Here is a 22,351-nt window from a genome sequence, read left to right on the forward strand (position 1 = left end):
ACATGAGGGTAACAGTTTCTATGTTGTTTAGTATTCATATTCACAATATTTTTTGCATTACTTCAGTGACCAAAAGGCTCTCCTATTATTTTAGACTTGTACCTACTCAACTATTGGACAGATAAGAACCAGGTATAAGTAATTGAAATCAATGCAGTAATGGCAAAAACTTCCTTTCTACTGCTGCTGGCCTGCAGATATGCTGCCACAACACATTCTCTTAGGTAAAGTAGCAGTGCCTGGAAAAATGAGTACAAATTCCAGTAACTCAACGAGATGAATGCAGAAATCATGGTTACCAACAGCATTAGCACATAATCAGTACATTTTTGAAAATAAATCACAAAGATCATTCACTGATGGCTAATTAAGCTAAATCTCAAAAGCCAAAATTGCATAGGATAGTAAACAAGACATATGAATCTTGTGCATCTCCTAGCAAGATTAGAGTCACTCTGAGTCACAACCATCATTAGACAATCATTTGGGCATATAGCATGGGCCTTGACTCAGAAAGTGTATTCGTTCGTTCCATTGTTAAAATTATTATGGTTTGAGTTGAAAAATTTCTTTTACATGGGATATATTTGACAGCCAAAATTGGATAGAACAGGATTTTGTCCTAGTAATCTGCAAATGTCACTAAGTAATGTATGCAAATTGAATTATTCACTTACTGGGAGTAGATCAGGGAACATTTATTCGTTAGGGAAGGGCATTTTAACTCTGAAAAATGTTCTGCAGCCTGTATTTTCCTATACTTTTAGCTCTTCCTGTGCTCATGATGATGAAGGCTCCTAGAACAAACACAGAACCTAGGACTGTACAGCATAGGAACGGGCTCTTCAGCCTATGAAGTTGTGCTTAACGTGGTGCCAAATGAAACTAATTCCTTCTGCCTCCATTCGTCCATATCCCTCTATTCCTTGCATATTTATGTCCTTATCTAAAAGTCTCTGAAATGCCCCCATCATATATGCCTCCACCGCTACTCCTGGCAGCACGTTCCAGATTCATACCACTCTTCGTGTAAAAAACTTGCCCCGACATCTCCTTTGTACTTTCCCCTCCAATCTGGGAAAATGATTCTGACCATCAATCCTCTCTATGCATCTTATAACTTTATAGACTTCTGTCAAGTCTCCCCTTTGACATTCGCCACTCCAGAGGAAGCAACTCACGTTTTTCTAGCCTCTCCTTATAGCTCACACCCTCTAATCTAGGCAGGATCCTGGCAAACCTCTTCTGCATCCTCTCCAAAGCCTCCACATCCTTCTTGAAATGTGGCAACCAGAACTGAACACAATAGTCTAAGTGTGGTCTAACTAAAGTCTTACAAAGCTGCAACATGACATCCTGACTTTTGTACTCAATTCACTGACCAATAAACACAAGCATGTCATGTGCCTTCTTTATCACCCCATCTACTTGCATGGCCACTTTCAGGGAGCTATGGACTGAATCCAAGATCCTTCTGTACATTAGTGCTATTCAGAGTGCTGCCATTAACTGTATACTTTTCCTTAACAATTGATCTCCCTAAATGCAGCAGCGCACACTTACCCGGATTAAACTTCATCTGCCATTTCTCTGCCCATATATGCAACTGATCTTTCTCCCACTGAATCCTTTGACAACCTTCTACACTATTCAGAACTCCATCGACCTTTGTATCATCTGCAAAGTTACTAACCCACTCATCTACACTTACTACCAAGTCATTTATATATATATCACAAACAGCAGAAGTGTCAGTTTGGATCCCTGTGGGACACCACTTGTCGTGGACCTCCAGCCTGAAAAACAATCTTCCACCACTACCCTCTGCCTTCTATGGCCAAGCCAATTTTGAATCTATGCAGCCGGGTCACCATGGATCCCAAGCATCTTAATCTTCTGGATGAAGCTCTCTAATCCTACCATGAGGGGCCTTGTCAAAAGCCTCAATAAAATCCATGTAAACAACATCCTCTGCTCTATCCTCATTGATCACCTTTGTCACCTCCTTGAAAAATTCAATCAAGCTAGTAAGACATGACCTGCCCTTAACAAAGCCACGCTGACTGTCCCTAATTAGACCATGCTTTTCCAAATATGCGTAAATCCTATTCCTAAGAACTCTCTCCTGTATCTTCCCAACCACCGATGTGAGGCACACCAATCTATAACTTCCTGGATGATTGCTATTTCCCTTTTTAAACAGAGGAACAACAGTAGCTACTTGCCAGTCCTCTGGGACCTCTCCAGTGGCTAACAAGGATACAAACATATTAGTCACAGCCCCAACAATTTCTCTTGCCTCTCTCAGTAACCTGGGGCCCTGATGACTTATACACTTTAATGCTCTTTGAGAGATCCCAGTTTTTTTCTTGATCTCAAAATGCCCTGGCATATGAGCATGCTCCATACAAATCTCACTATCCTCTACATCCTTCTCCTGGGTGAATACGAGAGCAAAGTACTCATTTAGGATCTCACCCATCTTCTCTGCCTCCAAACACAAGTTCCTTCCTTTATCCTTAAGTGGTCCTACCTTCTCCCTCATTATCCTCTTGTTTTTAATGTACGTATAGAATGTCTTGGGATTCTCTTTAACTCAAATTTGTCAAGGCCATTTCATGACCCTTCCTTGCTCTCTAAACCTTTCTAAACCGTACATATGCTTCTTTTCTCCTTTTGACTAAATTCAAAACTTCCCTCATTATCCAAGGATCCCTTACCTTGCCATCCTTGTCCTTCCATCCTACTGAAACATGCCAGTCTTGAAATCTTCCCAACAAGTCTTTAAACAGTTTCCGGCTATCAAATGTGAGCTTGCCTGATAACAGTTCCTCCCTAGCTAGCTCTTGCCTAAAATTAATATAATTTGTCCTCCCCAGATTTAGACCTTGCCACAAGGTCCTGATTTATCCTTATTCATAGCTATCTTAAAACTTAAGGAGTTGTGATCACTGTTTCCAAAATGCTCTCCCACCTGGTCAGTCACCTGGCCAGGCTCATCAGCCAATACAAGGTTCAGTATGGCCCCTCCGCTGGCTGGACTATCCACATACTGTTTCAAGAAATCCTCTTGGATGCATTTGACGAATTTCACCCCATCTAAGGGAGTCCCAGTCAATACTGGGGATGTTAAAGTCACCCCACTATAACAACTTTGTTTTTATTGCATTTTTCCATAATCTGCATACATGTTTGTTCCTCAACGTCTCGGTGGCTGTTTGGGGGGCCTATAGCATAATCCTATCAGAACGATTGCACTCATCTTATTTCTGATCTCCAACTATATTGCCTTAGTGGATGAGCCCACCAGCATGTCCTCTCTGAGTGCAAATGTAACATTCCCTCAGATTAGTAAAGTCAGAGTTTGCTAAAATCCAATGGGTTCACTAAGGAACCCTTCCCTATTTGGCTGACTCATTACCGGCAAAACAATGTGGAATTACTACTATCACTCAAATTACAATAACATAAAATAATAAATACCTTTACACAAATTCAAGTTGACTTGCATTGACTTTTGCTCTTAGAAATGCAATACTTTGCTCCTAAAAGGATATCTACTTTGTTAAACATGGATTTGGAATCTATACTTTATAAACATCACATGCTGCCTCAAGATTAAGATCTACAACGACAAATAGCACAGGTTAATCAGCTTGATTCACACAGCTGGCTCACTTATTTTCGAATATTATATAACAGTATTTTGTACAATTTCTGTAGCAATTATAACATGGTCAGTCAGGTGGAGCTCACAGAATATGCGTTCCCTGACTGGAGCTGTTAATCTGTCCAATCAGACACATAAAAAGAGCAGAGTCAGATATTCTGAGTGAGCTGGCTCTGAGGGAGCTGATTCATTGATTTATTGATTGATTTATTGTCATGAGTACCAGAGTACAGTGAAAAGCTTTGTTTATGAGCAGTACAGGCAGCTGGACCAGTGTCAGGGACTTTCCACATGTATGGGATACTGTTCTCTATGAAGTTATTAAAGAAGTGATAAGAATAAAGCACATTCCTAAAGAAACTACCTCACAACAGTTGTCATTGAGTTAGGGTAAGCATTTTGAGCATCATGCCATGTAGCATCAAGCTTGATTTGTTTGACTCTGCCATTGAAGACTGGGCCCAGTATGTGGAAAGAATGAGACTTTTTTTTCAGGGCAAATGGCATTGAGGCAGATGAAAAGCAACGAGTAATTCTCCTGACTGCTTGTGCGCCCAACAATTCCTATGAGATCTAAATTGAATAAGAGAACTCATAGGCAGGTATCCAGGCGAGTGCATACCCTACATTTGAGTTGGAACATTTAAATCCCTTCACAACACCAAATCAGAACAAATCAAAATAAATGTCTGGTTAAATGGTCATCCAGTTCTAATGGAGGTCAATATCAGCATGGCCATTTGACTGATCACAGAACTGGTCTTTAACAAAATTCACTATGGACTGCAACCCTTAAGTTTGATCAAGACCTCGGTCAGACTGAGAATTTATGCCAGGGAACCTTATAGATTAAGGGTATAACTTTGGTTCCGGTCGCTTATGAGAGGCAGTTGATTCAATTACCACTGATTCAGTTACCAAAAGGCTTGGGCCCAAGCTAGTTGGGGCGAACTTGATTAAGAGAGATTCACCCAGAAAATGGCTGCTGAAGTGAAGTCCTAACTAAATACCCAGAAGGCTTTCAGGAAGGTCTAGGGACAATCAAAGGAGCCAAGGCCACCTTGCATGTTGACCAGGAAACGACTCCATGATTCTGCAAGGCCTTCCCAGTGCCATTTACCTGATGGGCAAAAGTAGAGGTACAACTCAGTAGGCTGGAGAGTGAAGGAATCTTCAAACCAGTCCAGTTTGCAAAATGGGCAGCATTGGTCATACCAACTGTGAAGCCCAATGGTTCGATTCACCTTTGTGGGGATTTTGTAGAACTGGTAAACTGTTTTTTGTAGCTGGATGAATACCCAATCCCTCAAGTTGGGGATTTATGTGCAAAGCTGGTGGGGGGGGGGGGGGGTCTGTCTCTTCATGAAAGCTAAACATGAGCCATGCGTAGCTGCAATTGTTGTCAGATGAGGATTCCTAGAAGTACACTACAATTAATACACATAGGGGTTTGTACCAATAATGAGGCTGCCATTTGAGATATCACCAGCATGTACAATTTTTCAGCAGACAATGGAGAACATTTAACAAGGCCTGCCCCAGGTCACCATTGATCTAGAAGGCTTTATAATGACAGGGAAGACTGATAAGGAGCACTTAGAGAACCTGGACATAGTCCTTAGATGGTGTTCCCGGGCAAGCATATGCTTAAGAAGGGAAAAATCTGTGTACCAGGCACCCCAAGTGACCTACTTGGACTACAGAGTCAACAAGACATGGTTACACCCGAAGAAAGGTAAAGTGAGGGTGATCAAAGGCTCCCAAGTCTGTACTGGAGCTTAGGTGTTTTCTTGGACTGGAGAATTATTACAGAAAGTTCATATATAACTTGGCCTCCATCCTGGCAGTCCAAACTTTGAAGACAGGCTTATAACACAGCCTACGGCTTTGCTACATACCAAACTGTCCCAGTTATAATTTGATTATGGCACCACCCCTCATGCAACTGCAGAGATAGCTCCAGCAGAGTTGCTAACTGGGAGAAGACGCCACATCAGGTTAAATCTGATTTTCCTGGACCTAGGGGAGAGGGTGAAACAGCATGAGGAGCACCAATGCCAGATACCAGACTCTGCCAAGCAAGGGAGACAGATTACTACAGGGGAAGTTAGGTGTAAGAACCACAGAAATGGCCTTGCGTGGGTAAGAGGCTTGGTTGATGCACAGTCAGGACCAGTGACATATAAAATTTGATTAGGGGTGACAGTTCTGAACAAGGACATGGACTATATGAAAGCCATGAACCCCGCAAACAGTGCAGGGGCAAAACATGTCTTGCTCTTCGGAGCAGTCGGAAAGGCTGTTGGTACCCACAGGTTCACATTCTCTGTCAAGCAGTGAAGAGACCCCAGAATCTGAGATGGACAGAGTGATGTCACCACATCAACGCCTTTGCCACCAAAGAACAGAATGAATTTCTCCCGAGACTCCAGGCACAAGAGGTGGATTCCTGAGTGTTACATGCTACCCGTGTCTGACGTAGAATCAGAGGAACCTGACCCAGTGCTAAAATGCCCCCGAAGGAACTACAAAAAAAGCCTGTGTCCTTGGACTCAGAGGGGGAGGGATAGAGTGATTGTAACAAGGTCAGCCAGGTAGACCTTATAGAATATGAGTTCCCTGACAGGGGCTGTTAACCTGGTCCAATCAGGGAGGCCTGACTGACGGATAAAAAGAGGAGTGTCAGACACTGTCAAACTCTGAGAGCTGGCTCTGAGGAAGGTGGAGCAGTGTCAGGAGTTATTTCAAGTTCTTGCGTGACTGCAACAGATTGTTAAGTTTTCTTTATGTATATGAAGCTGTGTTTAAGACTTGCATCTGAAAAACCTTTACTTAAATTAAAATGTATAGGGGAAATTGTATGTTGCAGCTCTTTGAAGGACTGATTGGCCCAGTTGGCCGGATAGCTGCTATGGATCAGATTGACGCCAACAGCACAGGGTACTATCCACAATCCAGCTGAGCTGATTTGCCATTTGCCTCCTTGCCCTATCCATGCTACACATGTACTGTGGATTACGCCTGCCATTGGGCAGAGAACTGAAGTTCTTTTGGTTAATTGTAGGAAATACGGCAACAATTCACCTCTGACCATGCAATAGTCCCTCAGTACTGCAATGCAGTGTTAGCTTAAATCATGTCCTGATGCCCACTGAGTGGAACTTGGAAACTCAACTGTGTGGTGACAGTACTACCACTGCATATGGGGTACACCACGTTCAGCAATGGAAGCAGGGATCACTAAAGCACAATTAAACCTTTCCATAATTGATTGTAACTAAATCCTTTGGACATCCTCTCTCAATCTCATGCATACACTGCTTTTTTTTTGTTTTGGATATATGCTTTGTAGAAGTACAAATAAAGTTAACACAACATATTGTCTTGAGCCATTAGAAAAGATGCAATAATTAGAATGTAAGCATATTTTTTGTTATGCTGATTCTAATCAAAGAGGTGCAAGTGTAATTGCATGTGCATAGCTCCTTATCAACTCCCCAGAACATCGCTAAGTCTTTCGCAAAAAACAATGTACTTTTTAGATCATTTTTGGAGATGTTGATCAGAGAGAAATTTTCACCTGGATATCATCAGAATTCCCTGCCCTTCTCTGTTTAGGGCCATGGAATATTTTATCTCATCAAAATTGGTTCACATCCGATCTAAAAGGAAATATACCCAGTAAGGCAACATTCCCTCAGCGCTGCATTAAAGTACCAATCTAGCTCCTCCACTCCTACAGTGCAATTTGAGGCAGCTATTTCCCAAACTTGAGATAAAGAGCCAAAGCTACCCAGAAAATCCAGTCAGCCCACTTTTGTAGATCACAAACTACATGCCTGCCCAAATGTGAACTCACAAACTTTTTGTCTTTTCATACATGGTTCAACTTACAATGCAGTTTGCAAGCCAAGTGTAAGGAGTCAAAACAAATGGAATCTGACCTAAGAGGGGACAGGTGTGTGTTTTGCACTATAGGCTGATGCTCAAAAAGGCCTCAGGGAAATGATGTGGAGTCAGAAATGTAGAGGAAAATCAGCTTTCCTCCAAAAATGACTGTGTGGCCACACTGAAACATCTAAGCAAAAATTCAACCGATAAGTGGCTGTCAACTGGGAAATCTCTAACACTTGAAAAGCTTAGAAAAGTTTACATTTTCTACAAGGAGTAAATTATGACAGCAAATAAGATCAATTACTGGGAGCTGATATGATAAATAAGTCAAGCCAAAATTCTCTTTACCTACACAGTATCCCTGACATATTCATCAGTGGCAGATGGAATTTAACCCTGATAAATGTAAGTGATGCACTGTGGAAGAATAAGCAACACAAGGCAGTTCACAATGAATGGCAAAATACTAGGAAGCTCAGAGGAACAGAGTGTTTGTCCACAAGTCCCTGAAAGTGGCCAGATAGATTAATAGGGCAGTGAGAATGGAGGACAGAGTACAGAAGGTGGTAGTGAGAAATGCCTGATGAGGATTCTGGGAGATTTGATGGCAGAGTAAATAGGGGAGGCAAGCTCTAGCTAGAGTGGCCACTTTGGACAGGGGCTGCAAGGTCAAACTTCAGAGCTCCCTGAGGAGGGTAAGTAGCATTAAAACAGAGCAAGTAAAGTCGTTCCTTTTCTTTTAATCCTATAGTTACTAGAGGGACAGTAATGGCAGTTCATGGAGTGGTATGCTTCTCCTGTGAAATGTGAGAGATGAGGGAGAAGACAAATGTCCCTGACAATGATGTCTGTGGGGACTGTATCCACCAGCAGCTCCTCTCAGATCGCATGGATAGAGTGGAGCAGCCGGTGGACTCACAGGGGAGCATACACGAGGTAAAGGCTTTATAGATAGGAGCTTCAGGGACATGGCCACACTAAAGGTTCCCACTAAAGATACATAGGTGACCACCACGAGGTGCAGACAGTCAGAGCAGGAGTGCCCTATGGCTATTCTCATATCAAACAGGTAAACCACGTTGAATACTGTTGGGGGCCTGGCCTCTCAGGGGAAAGCAGCAGCAACAGTGGCACCAACACTGGTGCTGTTGTATAGCAGGGAGGTCAAAGCATAGGCGAGCAGTAATGATAGGGTACTCTATAGTAAGGGGCACAGATAGGCATGTGTGTGGCCAAGAGTAAAACTCCATGCATTTGCTGCCTCCCTGGTGTGAAAGCTAAGGATGTCTCTGAGCAGCCGCAGAATATTCTGAAAGTGGGGGTGAGCAGTGAGAGGACGTGATCCACATTGATACCGGCGGCACAGGCAGAAAGAGAGATGAGGTCCTGAAAAGGGAATTTAGGGAGTTAGGTAGGAAGTTGAAAAGCAGGATTCCAAACTAGGGTTGTAATCTGGGGATTACTACCTGCGCCACATGTTAGTGAGGCCAGAAATAGCAAGATAATGTCGTTGATAATGTGGCTAAAGAGCTGGTATAGGAGGGAAATCTTCAGATATTTGGATCAGTCCACGGACCTGTACAAAAAGGACAGGTGCACCTTAACTGGAGAGCTTTGCTAGTGCCACTTCAGAGAGTTTAATTAAACTAGTGTTGGGAGGGGTTGGAAACCAGACCAGTGGGTCAGTATGTGCAGTGATTGAGAAGAAGGTTAAGTAAATGTAACAGGAAGAAAAGGCAGGGCCAGGTAAATTAAGACAGCGGGACTGACAGTTTTACAGATAACACAGTGTAGAGCTGGAGAAACACAGCAGGCCAGGCAGCATCTGATGCTGCCTGGCCTGCTGTGTTCCTCCAGCTCTACACTGTGTTACCTCTGACCCCAGCATCAGCAGTTGTTACTATCTGGGACTGACAGTGAAGGGTCTTTAGTTTAATGCAAGGAGTACACCACGTAAGGCAGATAAGCTTAGAGCCTGCATTAGTACATGGAACTACAACATTGTAGCCATTACAGAAACTTGGTTAAGAGAAGGGCAATGCTAACAGTTACATATTCCAGGGTTTAGATATTTCAGGCAAGATAGAGAGGGATGTAAAAATGGTGGAGGAGTTGCAGTACCTATTAAGGAGATGTCAAAGCTTCATTAAGACAGGACATCTTGCAAGGCTCACGCAGCGAAGCCATATGTGTAGAACTCAGGAATAAGAGAAGTGCAATCACTATATTGGGGTTATACAATAGGCCTCCCACTAGCCAGCGGGAGATAGAGGTAGGGATATGCCAGCAGGTCAGGGAAAGATGTAAAAACACAGGGTTGTTGCAGTAAGTGGTTCTAACTTCCCCAATATTGACTGGGATTCCGTTAATACCAAGGGCTTAGATGAGGTAGGATATTTTAGGTGTATCCAAGAGGGTTTCTTAAAATGATATGCAGATAGTCCAATTCAGGAAGGAGCTGTACTGGACCTTGTCTTGGGAAATGAGCCTTGCCAGGTGATCAAAGTTTCAGTGAGGGAGTATTTTGGAACAGTGATCATTATTCGTACACTCTAAGACAGTTGGATAAAGATCAGACCGTCCCCGGGTGAAAGTGCTAAATTGGGGGAAGGCTAATTACAACAGTATTAGGCAGGAACTAGAAACATTATATTGGGGGCATGTGTTTGAGAGTAAATTCACATCTGATATGTGGGAGTCCTGTAAAGGCTAGTTGATCAGAGTTCAGGACCAGCATGTTCCTGTGTGGTTGAAAGGTAAGGATGGCAAGATTCAGGAACCTTGGCTGTCAAGAGATATTGACAGTTTGATCAAAAATAAAAAGGAAGCATATGTAAGGTTTAGGAAACTGAAATCAGGTAAAGTCTTGAGGAATATAAAGAAAGCAGGGGAGAGCTTAAACATGGAATTTGGAGGCTAAAAGAGGCCATGGATTGTTCTTGACAAGTAGGATTATGGAGAATCCCAAGGCATTTTATTCATAAATAAAGAGCAAGAGGATAACTAGATAAAGGGTAGCTCCTGTCAAGGATAAAGAAGGCAATTTATGTGTGGAGCCAGAGGAAGCAGGTAAGGTCCTTAATGACTACATTGGTGCTCACCAAGGAGAAGGATATGGGTCATGGTAAGATCAAGGAGGAGTACCTTTATGTTCTAGAGCATAGGGTGGCACAGTGGCTCAGTGGTTAGCACTGCTGACTCACAGCACCAGAGACCCACACTCGAATCCACCCCTGGGCCACTGTCTGTGTAGAGTTTGCAAATTGTCCCCATGGATTTCCTCTGGGTGCCCCAGTTTTCTCCCACAGTCCAAATTTGTGTGGGTTATGTCGGGTGGCAATGCTAAATTGTCCACAGTGTCCAGTGATGAGCAGGCTACGTGAATTAGCCATGAGGAATGCAGAGTTATAGGAATAGGTAGGGGTGGGTTTTGGTGGGATGCTCCACAGAGAGTCGGTGTGGACTCAATGGGCTGAATGGCCTACTTTATACGCAAAGGATTCTATGTCAATGTTGGGAAGGAGGGGATTTTGGGTATTGTGAAAAACATTAAAGTAGATAAGTTCCCAAGGCCTGAATTGATCTATCCCACAATATTGAAGGAGGCAAGGGAGGAGATTACTAAAACCTTACCAGAGATCTTTGTATCCTCTTTGGCCACAGGCGGAGTCCCAGAAGACTGGAGAGCAGCCAATGTTCTTCCTTTGTTTAAGAAGAGCAACAAGGACAATCTGGGAAATTATAGGCCGTGAGCCTTAGATTAGTGATAGGGAAATTATTGGAGAAGATATTTAGGGATGGGATTCATGTGCACTTGGCAAAAAAATGGACTTCTTAGGGATAGTGAGTATTACACTATGTAGAGAAGATCATGTTTAAATAATTTGATTGAGTTTTTTTTGAGGAAATAACAAAATGAAGGGCAGTGGATTTTGCCTACATAAGCTTTACTAAAACATTTCACAAGGTGTCTCATATAGGTTGGTCTAGAAGATGAAGTCTCAAGATCCACAGTGAGTTGGTAAGTTTGATACAAAACTGGGTTGACTATGGAAGACAGAGGATAGTTGTGGAGGGGTATTTTTCTGACCGCAGGTCTGTAAACAGTGGTGTTCCACAAGGAGCAGTGCAGAGAGCTCTGTTGTTTGTAATGTATATGAATGGCTGGGATGAAAATGTAGGCAGTCTGATTTAGTAAGTTTACAGATAACACAAAAATTGGTAGAATTGTGGATAGTGAGGAAGATTGTCAAAGGATACTGAAGGATATAGATCAGTTGGAAAACTGGGTAGAGGAATGACAGATGGAACTTAATGCTGACAAATGTGGGGTGATATATTTTGAAAAATCAAATGCAGGAGGAAAACATACAGTAAATGGCAGGACCCTGAACAGCATTGTTGTACAGGGGGATCTTGGATGCAAATCCATAGCTCCCTGAAAGTGGCCATGCAGGTGGATAAGGTGGTGAAGAAGGCACACAGCATGCTTGCCTTCTTTGGTCTGGGCCACTCAGTGTAAAAGTTCGCAAGTCATGTTGCAACTGTCTAAAACTTTAGTTCTGTCACATTTGAAGTATTGTGTGCAGTTCTGGTTACCACACAACAGGAAGACTATGGAGGCTTTGGAGAAGGTGCCCACCCACCTTCCTGAAAAAATTCCATTCCCTATTCCCAATTCCTTTGCCTCTGCCGCATCCGCTCCCAGGATGAGGCATTCCACATTTGTCACATCAGATGTCCTCATTTATCAAGGATCGCCAACTCCCCCCCCCGCCCGGCTGTGGTCGAGAACGCTCTTGACTGTGTCTCTGGCATTTCCTGCAATTCATCCCTCACACCCCCTCCCCGCAATAACGACCAAAACAGAATCCCCCTCATCCTCACATACCACCCCACCAACCTCCGGATCCAACGCATCATCCTCCGACACTTCCACCATCTACAACCCGACCCCACCACCAAAGACATCTTTCCATCCCCATCCTTGTATGCTTTCAGGAGACACCACGCTCTTTGTGACTCCCTTGTCTGCTCCACACTTCCCTCCAGACCCACCACACCCAGCACGTTTCCTTGCAACCGCAGGAAGTGCTACACTTGCCCCCACACCACTTCCCTCACTCACATCCCAGGCCCCTAGAAAACTTTCCACATCAAGCAAATGTTCACCTGCACATCTGCTAATGTGCTATACTGTACTCCTCCACATCGGGGAAACTAAGCGGAAGCTTGGGGACAGCTTTGCAGAACACCTACGCTCAGTTTGCACTAAACAACTGCGCCTCCCAGTCACGAACCATTTCAACTCCCCCTCCCATTCTTTAGATGACATGTCCATCCTGGGCCTCCTGCAGTGCCACAATGAGGCCACCTGAAGGTTGCGGGAACAGCAACTCACATTCCGCTTGGGAACCCTGCAGCCCAATGGTATAAATGTGGCTTTCACAAGATTCAAAATCTCCCCTCCCCTACCGCATCCCAAAACCAGTCCAGCTCGTAATCGCCTCCTTAACCTGTCCTTCCTCTCACCTATCCCCACCTCCCACCTCAAGCCACACCTCCATTTTCTACCTACTAACCTCATCCCACCCCCTTGACCTGTCCATCCTCCCCGGACTGACCTATCCCCTCCCTACCTCCCCACCTATACACTCCTCTACAGGCTCCATCCCTGCCCCTTTAACTTGTCTGTCTCCTCTCCACCTATCTTCTCCTCTATCCATCTTTGATCTGCCTCCCCTTCTCTCCCTATCTCTTTCAGAACCCTCTCCTCATCCCCCTTTTCTGATGAAGGGTCTAGGCCCGAAACTTCAGGTTCTGTGCTCCTAAAATGCTGCTTGGCCTGCTGTGTTCATCCAGCTTCACACTTTGTTATCTCGGATTCTCCAGCATCTGCAGTTCTCATTATCTCAAATACCAGGGAGTACAGGTTTAAGGTGAGAGAGGGCAAGTTTAAAGGAGATGTATGAAGTAATTTTTTTTTACACAGAGTGTGATATGCGCATGGAACATTCTGCCACAGGAGGCGGTAGAAACAGATTATGATAGCAACAGACACATGAACAGGCAGGGAATGGCGAGATATGGATCATGTCCAGGCAGATCGGATTAATTTAGAATGGCATACCGGTTGGCACATACCAGTGGGCAGAAGGGCCTGTTTCTGTTGTGTGCTGTTCTATGTTCTGGCAGAGTATGAGATCCTTGCCTTTATCAGTCATGGCATAGACTCTATGAGCAGAGAGGTTCTGTTGGATCTGTACAGCACTTTGGTTAGGCCACAGCTGGAGTACCGTGTGCATATGAAAGAAGAGATTGAACTGAATGGGTGCAAAGGAGATTCACCAGAATATTGCCTGGGATGGAGCACTGGAGCTCTGAAGAATAGCTAAATAAGTTGGGGTTCTTTTCTTCACAGCAGAGAAAGTTGTTGGGGGAGGTGGATTCTGATGGAGCTGTAAAGGATTATGATGGGCTTGGACAAAAGTGAATAGAAAGCAGCTGTTCCTCTTAGTCGAAGTGTCATAATTATAAAGTGAAAGGCAGGAGGTTTAGAGGGGATGTGAAAAAAAGCATTTTCACCCAGAGAGTTGGGAAACTGGAATGCACCGCCTGGGAGCTTAGTTTAGGCAGGAACTCTCACAATCCTTAAAAAGTAGGTGGGCAAGCACTTGAAGTGTCATTAACATTGGCTATGGGGCTTGTACAGGAAAGTGAGACTAGGAGGTAGTAGGGCATTTTAGTTGTACAGACTCAATGGGATGAACGGTCTCTTCTGTACTGTATAATTCTATGATTTGATAAGCCTAAGTGAACATTAATGTTTCTCATTACCTGATATGAATTTCTACATAATTTGCTTTCATTGCCTTTACTTTCTTATTAGCTACCTTTTTTTAGATTATTATCTGCTATAATATAACAATGCCAGATGCAAAGCTTTCACAAGGTTAACTGTCATCTAATATTTGAGCTTGTATTACTACCTTGGAATTGGTTGTTCAAACACTATTTTAAATTGATATTCAATTTTAGTCAATCCACAATATATCACTGAATGACGTACACACTCAAAGTTTTCCGCGTTTGCTTATTGGGGTTTACTGTCCTGTGGATATAAACATAAACGTGTTTGTGTGTATTTTAAAACCAAACCATTTTGAAAGGTACCAAGTAGTAACCATCACAATTTCTGCATATATATTAGGAGCACAGTTCAGTTATCGGGTATCTATTTTACTAGAGCCACAGATTTAAAAGGTCGTATGTAATTTCAAGTACAAAATGTTGACAGATTTCACGAACGCATTTCGAGTCATTACTGCCAGAGGAAATCCGTAGTTGCCCAAGAATAAACCATGCAACGTTACTAATTTAAAGGATACAAACTCTGTAACATCGCTTTGATGTAAAAGGGAGGCCTACATCTCCACGCTGTCTTGCCTTTTAGCCACTGTTTTGTTCCAACTGATGGAAATGGACACTAAACTCATACCATCTTATCCCCACTGAAACACGCGGTTCAGGAATGTACATTTTTCACATAAAACGTTAAAAATCTAAGTCTGCAGTAATTGTCTGCAAAAATGACCAGTGTCGCTTTTAAAGGTATATATTTAAATACAGCTTCAATATTTGTGTAGGATTTAAATGCACAAAATAACACAATTCTCCTACCGCGTTGCTTACTTGTGCGTTTTAAATAAACCAGTCTGATTTAGAAACAAGGAAAATTGCCTGCACTGCATGATATGTATGTATATAGATTTATTTTAATATCGATATTACGCAGCGATCGAGGGATAGCATCTCTTATCCGCGTTACCATCTTCCATCCTGCCTGCCTGCTACTGTGGGATATTCCAAAATCATTAAGCGTCTTTGTTAGCATCACATCCCTTGATTTCATTTTCTGCAGACAGAAAGAATTCCCCAGTCGCGCTACAGCTAAGAAATCTCGATCGCATTATTTCTACTTCCTGCCCTATGTCGGGGGTTCCCAGTTGACATTCGCTACCTTTTATCCAGGCAAGAGATCCATTCTGATGATGCTGAGGACTGGGACGAGGTATGAGCAGCCACCATGGCCAGGGAGATCATGGGCTCAGCAGCTGCACGGACTTGTAGCAAACAAGAGAACGACGGAGTCAGGAGGAGCTGGTTGCTGCGAAAATCATCTCCTCACATTTACAGCTCCAAAGCTGGGAGCAAAAACAACCCCTTTTGACGTCAGAGTGCTGAAGCTAGACAGGAGCGCTTCGTGCCTCAGCAAAAGGGAAAGTGCAGTTTGCAGTCGAATGGCCACGGCAGCTGTCTGCAGCCAAGAGAGAGAAGGAACGCAAGGACCCAAGCCGCTGCGGAGAGCTGACAGCAGGGGGGGTGAGAGATACCACTGCGCTGCCGACTGAACACCAGCCCCTCTGTGCAACAAGTACAAACGTTCAGCATCTCACAGTGAAACCTGCTGCTCGGCTACTGTACTCCACATTCATTCCACGCCACACGTGACATCCTGCACTTTGCCGTCTTCCGATAAACTATCCGACTGAACTGCCGGTAGGGCTCGGTGTACACATTCAACATTGCGCTGGCAGTAAAATTGAAGGCGTTAACACTCAACGTAAAAAGTATCAGCATTACAAATATCCGGATTACAATGCTGATTATGTTTTAACTTGGTCCTAACTATATTAACGCTTTCCATTTAAGATCAGTTAGATACTTTGCAATAGAGGGCGAAGTCTTCACAATTCAAAGCAAGGTGAACAAGATTTCAAAAGCCGATGCATTATTATTATTATTAGCACTGAGGACTTACTGTATGGATCATTAATTTGCCTCTACCGTTTACATCGCTTGCACAGATCTCTTGCCTGACAGTTTCTTGTTGCGGCTGAATTGATTAATCTAGGGTGAAGATTATTAATACTGGGGAACTGACTTGAACACATAATTCATTAGGCTCACTATCCAATTAATCTTATTTACGCAACTTTAGAAGAGCAATGAAAAAGCGCTTACACCCAAAAGGACAATACAGTTCCCTGACTTGTTCAATGTCTGTAGAATTTGCTATTTTCAATTTCAGATTCGACAGGTTCAGTTTTTTGTGCTTTTTTTGTAGAATAGCACTGCATCAATGTAGAATGTGACTTTACCACAATCTTTAAACAATCTTACAGGAATTAAAACAGGGACTTTTTTTGACCTGGAGATTTAAACAAATAGTGCTGAATCTATGCAGTATTTTAAAAAAAAGACAGATGAATTAGCACTGAAATTACTACAATATTTCTGTTCATAAGGATCGACTGTATACGATATATAAGATTGCACATGTTCTTCAGCTAGAAATGTAAAACACAAAATCAATTAGGCCCAGAGCACCTATATAGCTCTCCAAAATACCTGCTTATTTAGTCCCATTGCATTGTCCTTAACCATACTGTATTTCCCCAAATATTTATACATTTCCCTTTTAAAATCCTCAATAATTTTTTTCTTTATTCATTTGCAGGATGAGGGTGTCACTGGTGAGGCAACATTTATTGCCCATTCCCAATCCCTGGAGGGCATTTAAGAGTCAACCACATTACTGTGGGTCTGGAGTCATATGTAGACCAGACCGGATAAGGATGGCAGTTTCCTTCCCTAAAGGACATTGGTGAACCAGATGGGGTTTTTTTCTAAGAATCAACAATGGATTCACAGTCATCATTAGACTCCTAATTCCAGATATTTATTGAATTCAAATTCCACCATCAGCCATGGTGGGATTCAAACCCAGGTTCCCAGAATGTTATCTGAGTCTCTGGATTAACAATTCAGCAAATATACCACGAGGCCATTGCCTCCCAACTATTAGCTGTAGCTATAAAAAGCTATTGTATGGCATTATTTCTGGTAAGTCACATTATGTTCTGAGATCCGTTCTGTTAAAATGCAGTCACAATTTGGGGACTTTTGACCTCTTCCACAAGAAAGATATTTTCAAAAGTTACTTCACTTCTACATGTATCAAAAGAGAGAGCTAAAGATGTCGTTGCTGATGGTGAGGGCAAAGTAAGTCAGCAGATTACAGGAAGACTGATTTAGAAGAATGCAGAGTTCCTACGGGGGTGCAGAGCTTGGGGCACTATGAAGAGATGTGAATACAATGATGGGAATGTTAAATTAAGCTGTTGTTGAACTGGTAGCCATTGTGAGTTTGTGAGTTCAGGGATGATAGAAAAACATCCTCTCCTAAAATAACAGCATAAGTTTGGTCAGTCAAAACCAGTTCTGTTGAACAGGACATTTAAGACAGGCATCACACTCCTGAAGCTACTGTTCTACTCAAAACTCGGAAACAGAAAGTAAATAAGAAAGAAACTAGAATTTTAGCCTTTCTTGTAACAGAGTTGGAGTTTAAAATCAGGGAAATCTTGTTAACAACAACACAGGATGTGTTGTGAGGCTGCACCTGGAGAACTGTGCACACATTTGTTTTGCGTATTTAGTAAAGAATATACTGGTATTGGAGACAATTCAAAATAAATTCACTGGGCTGTTTCCTGGGAAGAAAGGCTAAACAAGTTAGGCATTTTCTTTATTAGAGTTTAGAAGAATGAGGGAGTGATCTTATTGAGACATAAGATTTTGATGCAGGGCTCACACTGAGAAGATATTTCCAGTAGTGGGGATTTCAAACTAGGGACCACAATTGTAGAATAAGGTGATGTTTATTTAAAACTCAGGTGCAAAGAAATGTTTTCCCTCAGAGGGTAGTGAATGTCTGGAATTCTCAACTCCCAGAAATTCGTGGAGACTAGATCACTTGAAAGTATTTAACGAAAAAGTAGATAGATTTTTGAAAATATTGAGAAATTGAGAACTATTAAGAGCTGACATGAGGAAAGAGTTGAGGACTGGGACAGATCAGCCATGATCTTATTGAATAGTGGGGCAAGTGTGACAGACTGCGTGCCTACTCTGTCTTCTATTTCATATGTAACAGGCGGAGGCAGAAGTCTGCTGGGTGAACAGTGGAAACACGTTATCGAAGTCCTCAAAGCATCCCCGTCTACTCATGACAACCCCTGGCTTATGACTGATCAAGAAGATTCATTCTGGAAAGCATTGAGACATTTCATTAAGCACACAGAGGCAAAGTTATGGCATCGGAAGGCACACAAATTTCCGTCTAGCCACCCCTCCAAGCATGGGACCAAGTCCACAGGAGACGCTTTGGATTTATCAGTGATCTCATATCTCCTTGAATCAGAATGGAAACAAGTCATCCTCAAACCAGCGTGACAGAGTAAGATGAGTAGAGCATTGGAAATCTGAAAACTTTAATCTGCAGCTCTGAAGGGCAAGGAAAAGTATACAGCAGAAAATGGGTTGAAGTAGGATAGAGATGGACAACTATTTAAAAATATGGCTTTGAAACAGTAGGTGGATGAGATGCTAATAAACAGCTCTTGAAATTGCCTCATTATAGCCTAAACAACATGCAATTTCTTTGGTGCCAGATAACTAACTTTGTGGGGAAGCATAGTGTATTCATTGTTTTATATTATTGTGATCACAAGCTGCATTGATTGTATGAAAGAGATCAGATGATAACTTTTACTCTGCACATTCTCTCATTGTGAGAAAAGGCAATCTTTTGCTTTGTGTTTGCACTTGTTTTGCTAAGTGTTTGCATGGTCTGTCTGAGAACAAGTTGACAACATAGTCACACAAGATTCAAATACCCAGTTCAGGTGATAAGCTGCTATGCAAGAGGCTTAAAAAGGATTGTGAGTTAACTCAATTAAAAATACTCAGACTATTTACAGAAACCACAAACACCACTGAACCAGAACCCTTATCAAGGGCTATGGGGAGAGTGCAGGGAAATGGTGTTGAAATGCCCATCAGCCATGATTTAAATGGCAGAGTGGACTTGATGGGCCGAATGGCCTTACTTCCACTCCTATGTCTTATGGTTTTATGTCTTATGGTCTCCTTATGGTCTAAAACAGAGCTGAATTTGCAACAGCATACCTTCATTTTATTTAATTTAGTACCAAATGTGTACCTTCCAGGTGTCAAGCCACCTAACCAGTGAAAATTATTCTATTTTAACCTCGTAGGGTGAATAAATCATTATCTCCTGTAATGAAGAAAATGTGTCACATTTCATCCTAACCTCCTATGTTAGACTGAAAGTATGCAGCTTTTTAACTCAGTAATTACAACAAATCTATGCTGAGCAAAATAATTTGTAAATATGGATGGGAAATCTTACGAAAAAGTGATGATACTTAGTCATTAGCAATTTCTAGCATACCTATTATTCACCCATTGATGAAATATTCCTGCCCTGTTTGGTAGGTTTCAGAGAAAATTGATCACTTCCTATTTGTGTCGTTCAAAGCAATGAAGATCAGTGACAATAGGGAGGATGATCATTCCATACTTTTGTCTTGCACACTTTAAATCTGAAATACACAGTAAGAAAGAAAGAACTGCCAATTAAATCATACCTTTAACATCCTCAGGGCATTATAATTCGTCAAGGTCTGCTCTCAATACAGACACAGTGGCAGATAGTTAAAGGATGTTATTTTCTAGAAAACTCTGAATTAGTATGTTCATACTTTGAAGAAAAATTCTACTGCGAGGACCTATCATCTGTGGTGAACTAAAGAGCTTGATGAAAACTTCAAACATAAGGAAAAAGCATATAAATGTGCAGAGATGAGTTGCAGGTCAAATGGCTGGTCAATATAAAGAACAGCAGACAACGGCTATCAAGAAGCAGATAGTAGGCCTGATGGTCTTTTTTGGATTAGCACCATGTAACAAATGGTGTCACACAGGGATTGGTTCTGGGACTTCAACTGTTTATAATTTATATAAATAGCTTAGATAAAGGGACAGAAGGCATGGTTGCCAAATGTTCTGACAACACAAAGGTAAGTTAGGAACGTAAGTTGTGAAGACAACAATGACACCAAAGAAGTGTGTAGATAGGTTAAGTAAATGGGAAAGGATGTGACCAATGTGGTATGTGAAATTATCCATTTGGGCAGGAAAAATTAAAAAGAAGTGTACAATCTAAATGGTGAGAGGTTGCAGAACTTTGAGATTCAATGGGATCTGGGTATCCTCATATATGAATCCAAAAGGATAAATGCAGGTACAGAGAGTCATGAGGACCACTAATAAAATGTTATGAGATGAATATTGGAGTAGGGAGCATATGCTACATTTATACAGGCCATGGGTGAGACGTCACCTGTAGAGTATTGCATTGTTTAACTTATTTAATGAAGGCTGTAAACACATTGAAGACAGCTTAGATAGGGATCATTAGACAAATGGCTGGGGTGGGAGTGTTATCTTTGAGTAAGTTTGGACAGGCTAATCTCATCGCAGATGGAGTTTAGAAGAGGCAACCTGACTAAAACATGTGAGATCCTGGGAGGTCTTGATAGGGTAGATGTGGAGAAGATGATTCCCCTTGTAGGAAACAACTAAGAGTCACCTATTTACAACCAAGATTAGGCAAAAAGAAGTCTCTCAGACAGTTGTACTGTCTTCTTGAAAAGGTGGGGGCTGTACAGTTTTCAGATACTTTTAAGGCAAACGCAGACAGTTTCTTAAACTGCAAAAACCTGAAGCTTTTTATCTTGCAGTCATCAGCACTATGACATAAGAAACAGCCTTGAAAGAAAGAAACAGTGATACAAAATAAAAAGAGAGTGCTGATTGGTTGGGCCATCATTGGCATGGAGATACAGCAAGAACAGTTAACTGTCAATCTTAATTTGCAGATCAGGCAGCTAAATTTTGATTACTCAAGATGTTGCCATGGGGATGCAGCTGGGTTTGTCTTGCTCCATGACTCCCTTTTTTTTAATCCAAAAGTTGCCATGTATGTATAAATTGCTCTTGTCTACATACAATAAGGCCCTGGGTATTTATATATGTAGCTTCCAAAGAACAGTTGTACTGGACTCGAAATGTTAACTTTGCTTCTGTCTCCACAGATGCTGCCAGACCTGCAGGTCTTCTCCAGCATTTCCTTTTCTTCTTTTCAGATTTCTAGCATCTGCAGTACTTTGCATTTATTGAACAGATTCTTGTTAGACAAGGGAATCAAAGATGGGAATGTAGAATTTATCATAAAAACAGATCAACCATGATTTTATTAAATGGCTAAGCAGTCTCAAGAAGCCAAATGGTTTGTTTCTCCTTCTATTTTGTAAGTTGGTATGTAATTCTGCTACTGTTGATGGCCCACAGTCTTTGTTGCTACATCTGTTCAAAGTCTATCCCATAGTTGACAGTACCACATAATACAATGGAGGGTATTCTCAACATCAATTTCATAGAATCTCTACAGTGTAGAAATAGGCCCTTCAGTCCAACAAGTCCACACTAACACTCAGAGCATCCCACCCAGACCCATTCCCCTATAATCCACCTGATCTACACATCCCTGAACACGACAGGCAATGTAACATGGCCAGTCCACCTAGCCTGAACATCTTTGGACTGTGGGAGGAAACTGGAGCACCCAGAGGAAACCCATGCAGACACAGGGAGAATGTGCAAACTCCACAAGACAGTTGCCCAAGGATGGAATTGAACTCGGGTTCCTGGCACTGAGGCAGCAGTGCTAACCACTGAGAAGGGGCTTTTTCCCTACAAGGACTATATGGTGATAACTTCTACCAATACTGTCATTAACAGATGTATCAGCAATAGAAGATTGGTGGTGATGAGATCAAATAGGTTATCCCTCCTGGT

At 42.2% G+C, this 22,351-nt stretch overlaps 1 protein-coding gene across 2 annotated transcripts in view; it reads right to left on the reverse strand.

Annotated features, from left to right (window-relative positions):
- rapgef4a (Rap guanine nucleotide exchange factor 4a) overlaps positions 1–16,085 on the reverse strand; it is a 264,085-nt gene extending 248,000 nt beyond the window's left edge. The window contains exon 1 of one of the 2 annotated variants that reach the window (XM_048535123.2): positions 15,585–16,085. In XM_048535123.2, coding sequence (XP_048391080.1) covers positions 15,585–15,667 — 83 coding nt within the window. In that variant the 5' untranslated portion in view covers positions 15,668–16,085. The remainder of the gene's footprint in view (positions 1–15,584) is intronic. The other variant, XM_048535124.2, reaches the window with a different exon arrangement.
- Between the last annotated feature and the right edge of the window lie 6,266 nt (positions 16,086–22,351).

Source organism: Stegostoma tigrinum, chromosome 7 (genome assembly GCF_030684315.1).
Source record: "Stegostoma tigrinum isolate sSteTig4 chromosome 7, sSteTig4.hap1, whole genome shotgun sequence".
NCBI lineage: Eukaryota > Metazoa > Chordata > Chondrichthyes > Orectolobiformes > Stegostomatidae > Stegostoma > Stegostoma tigrinum.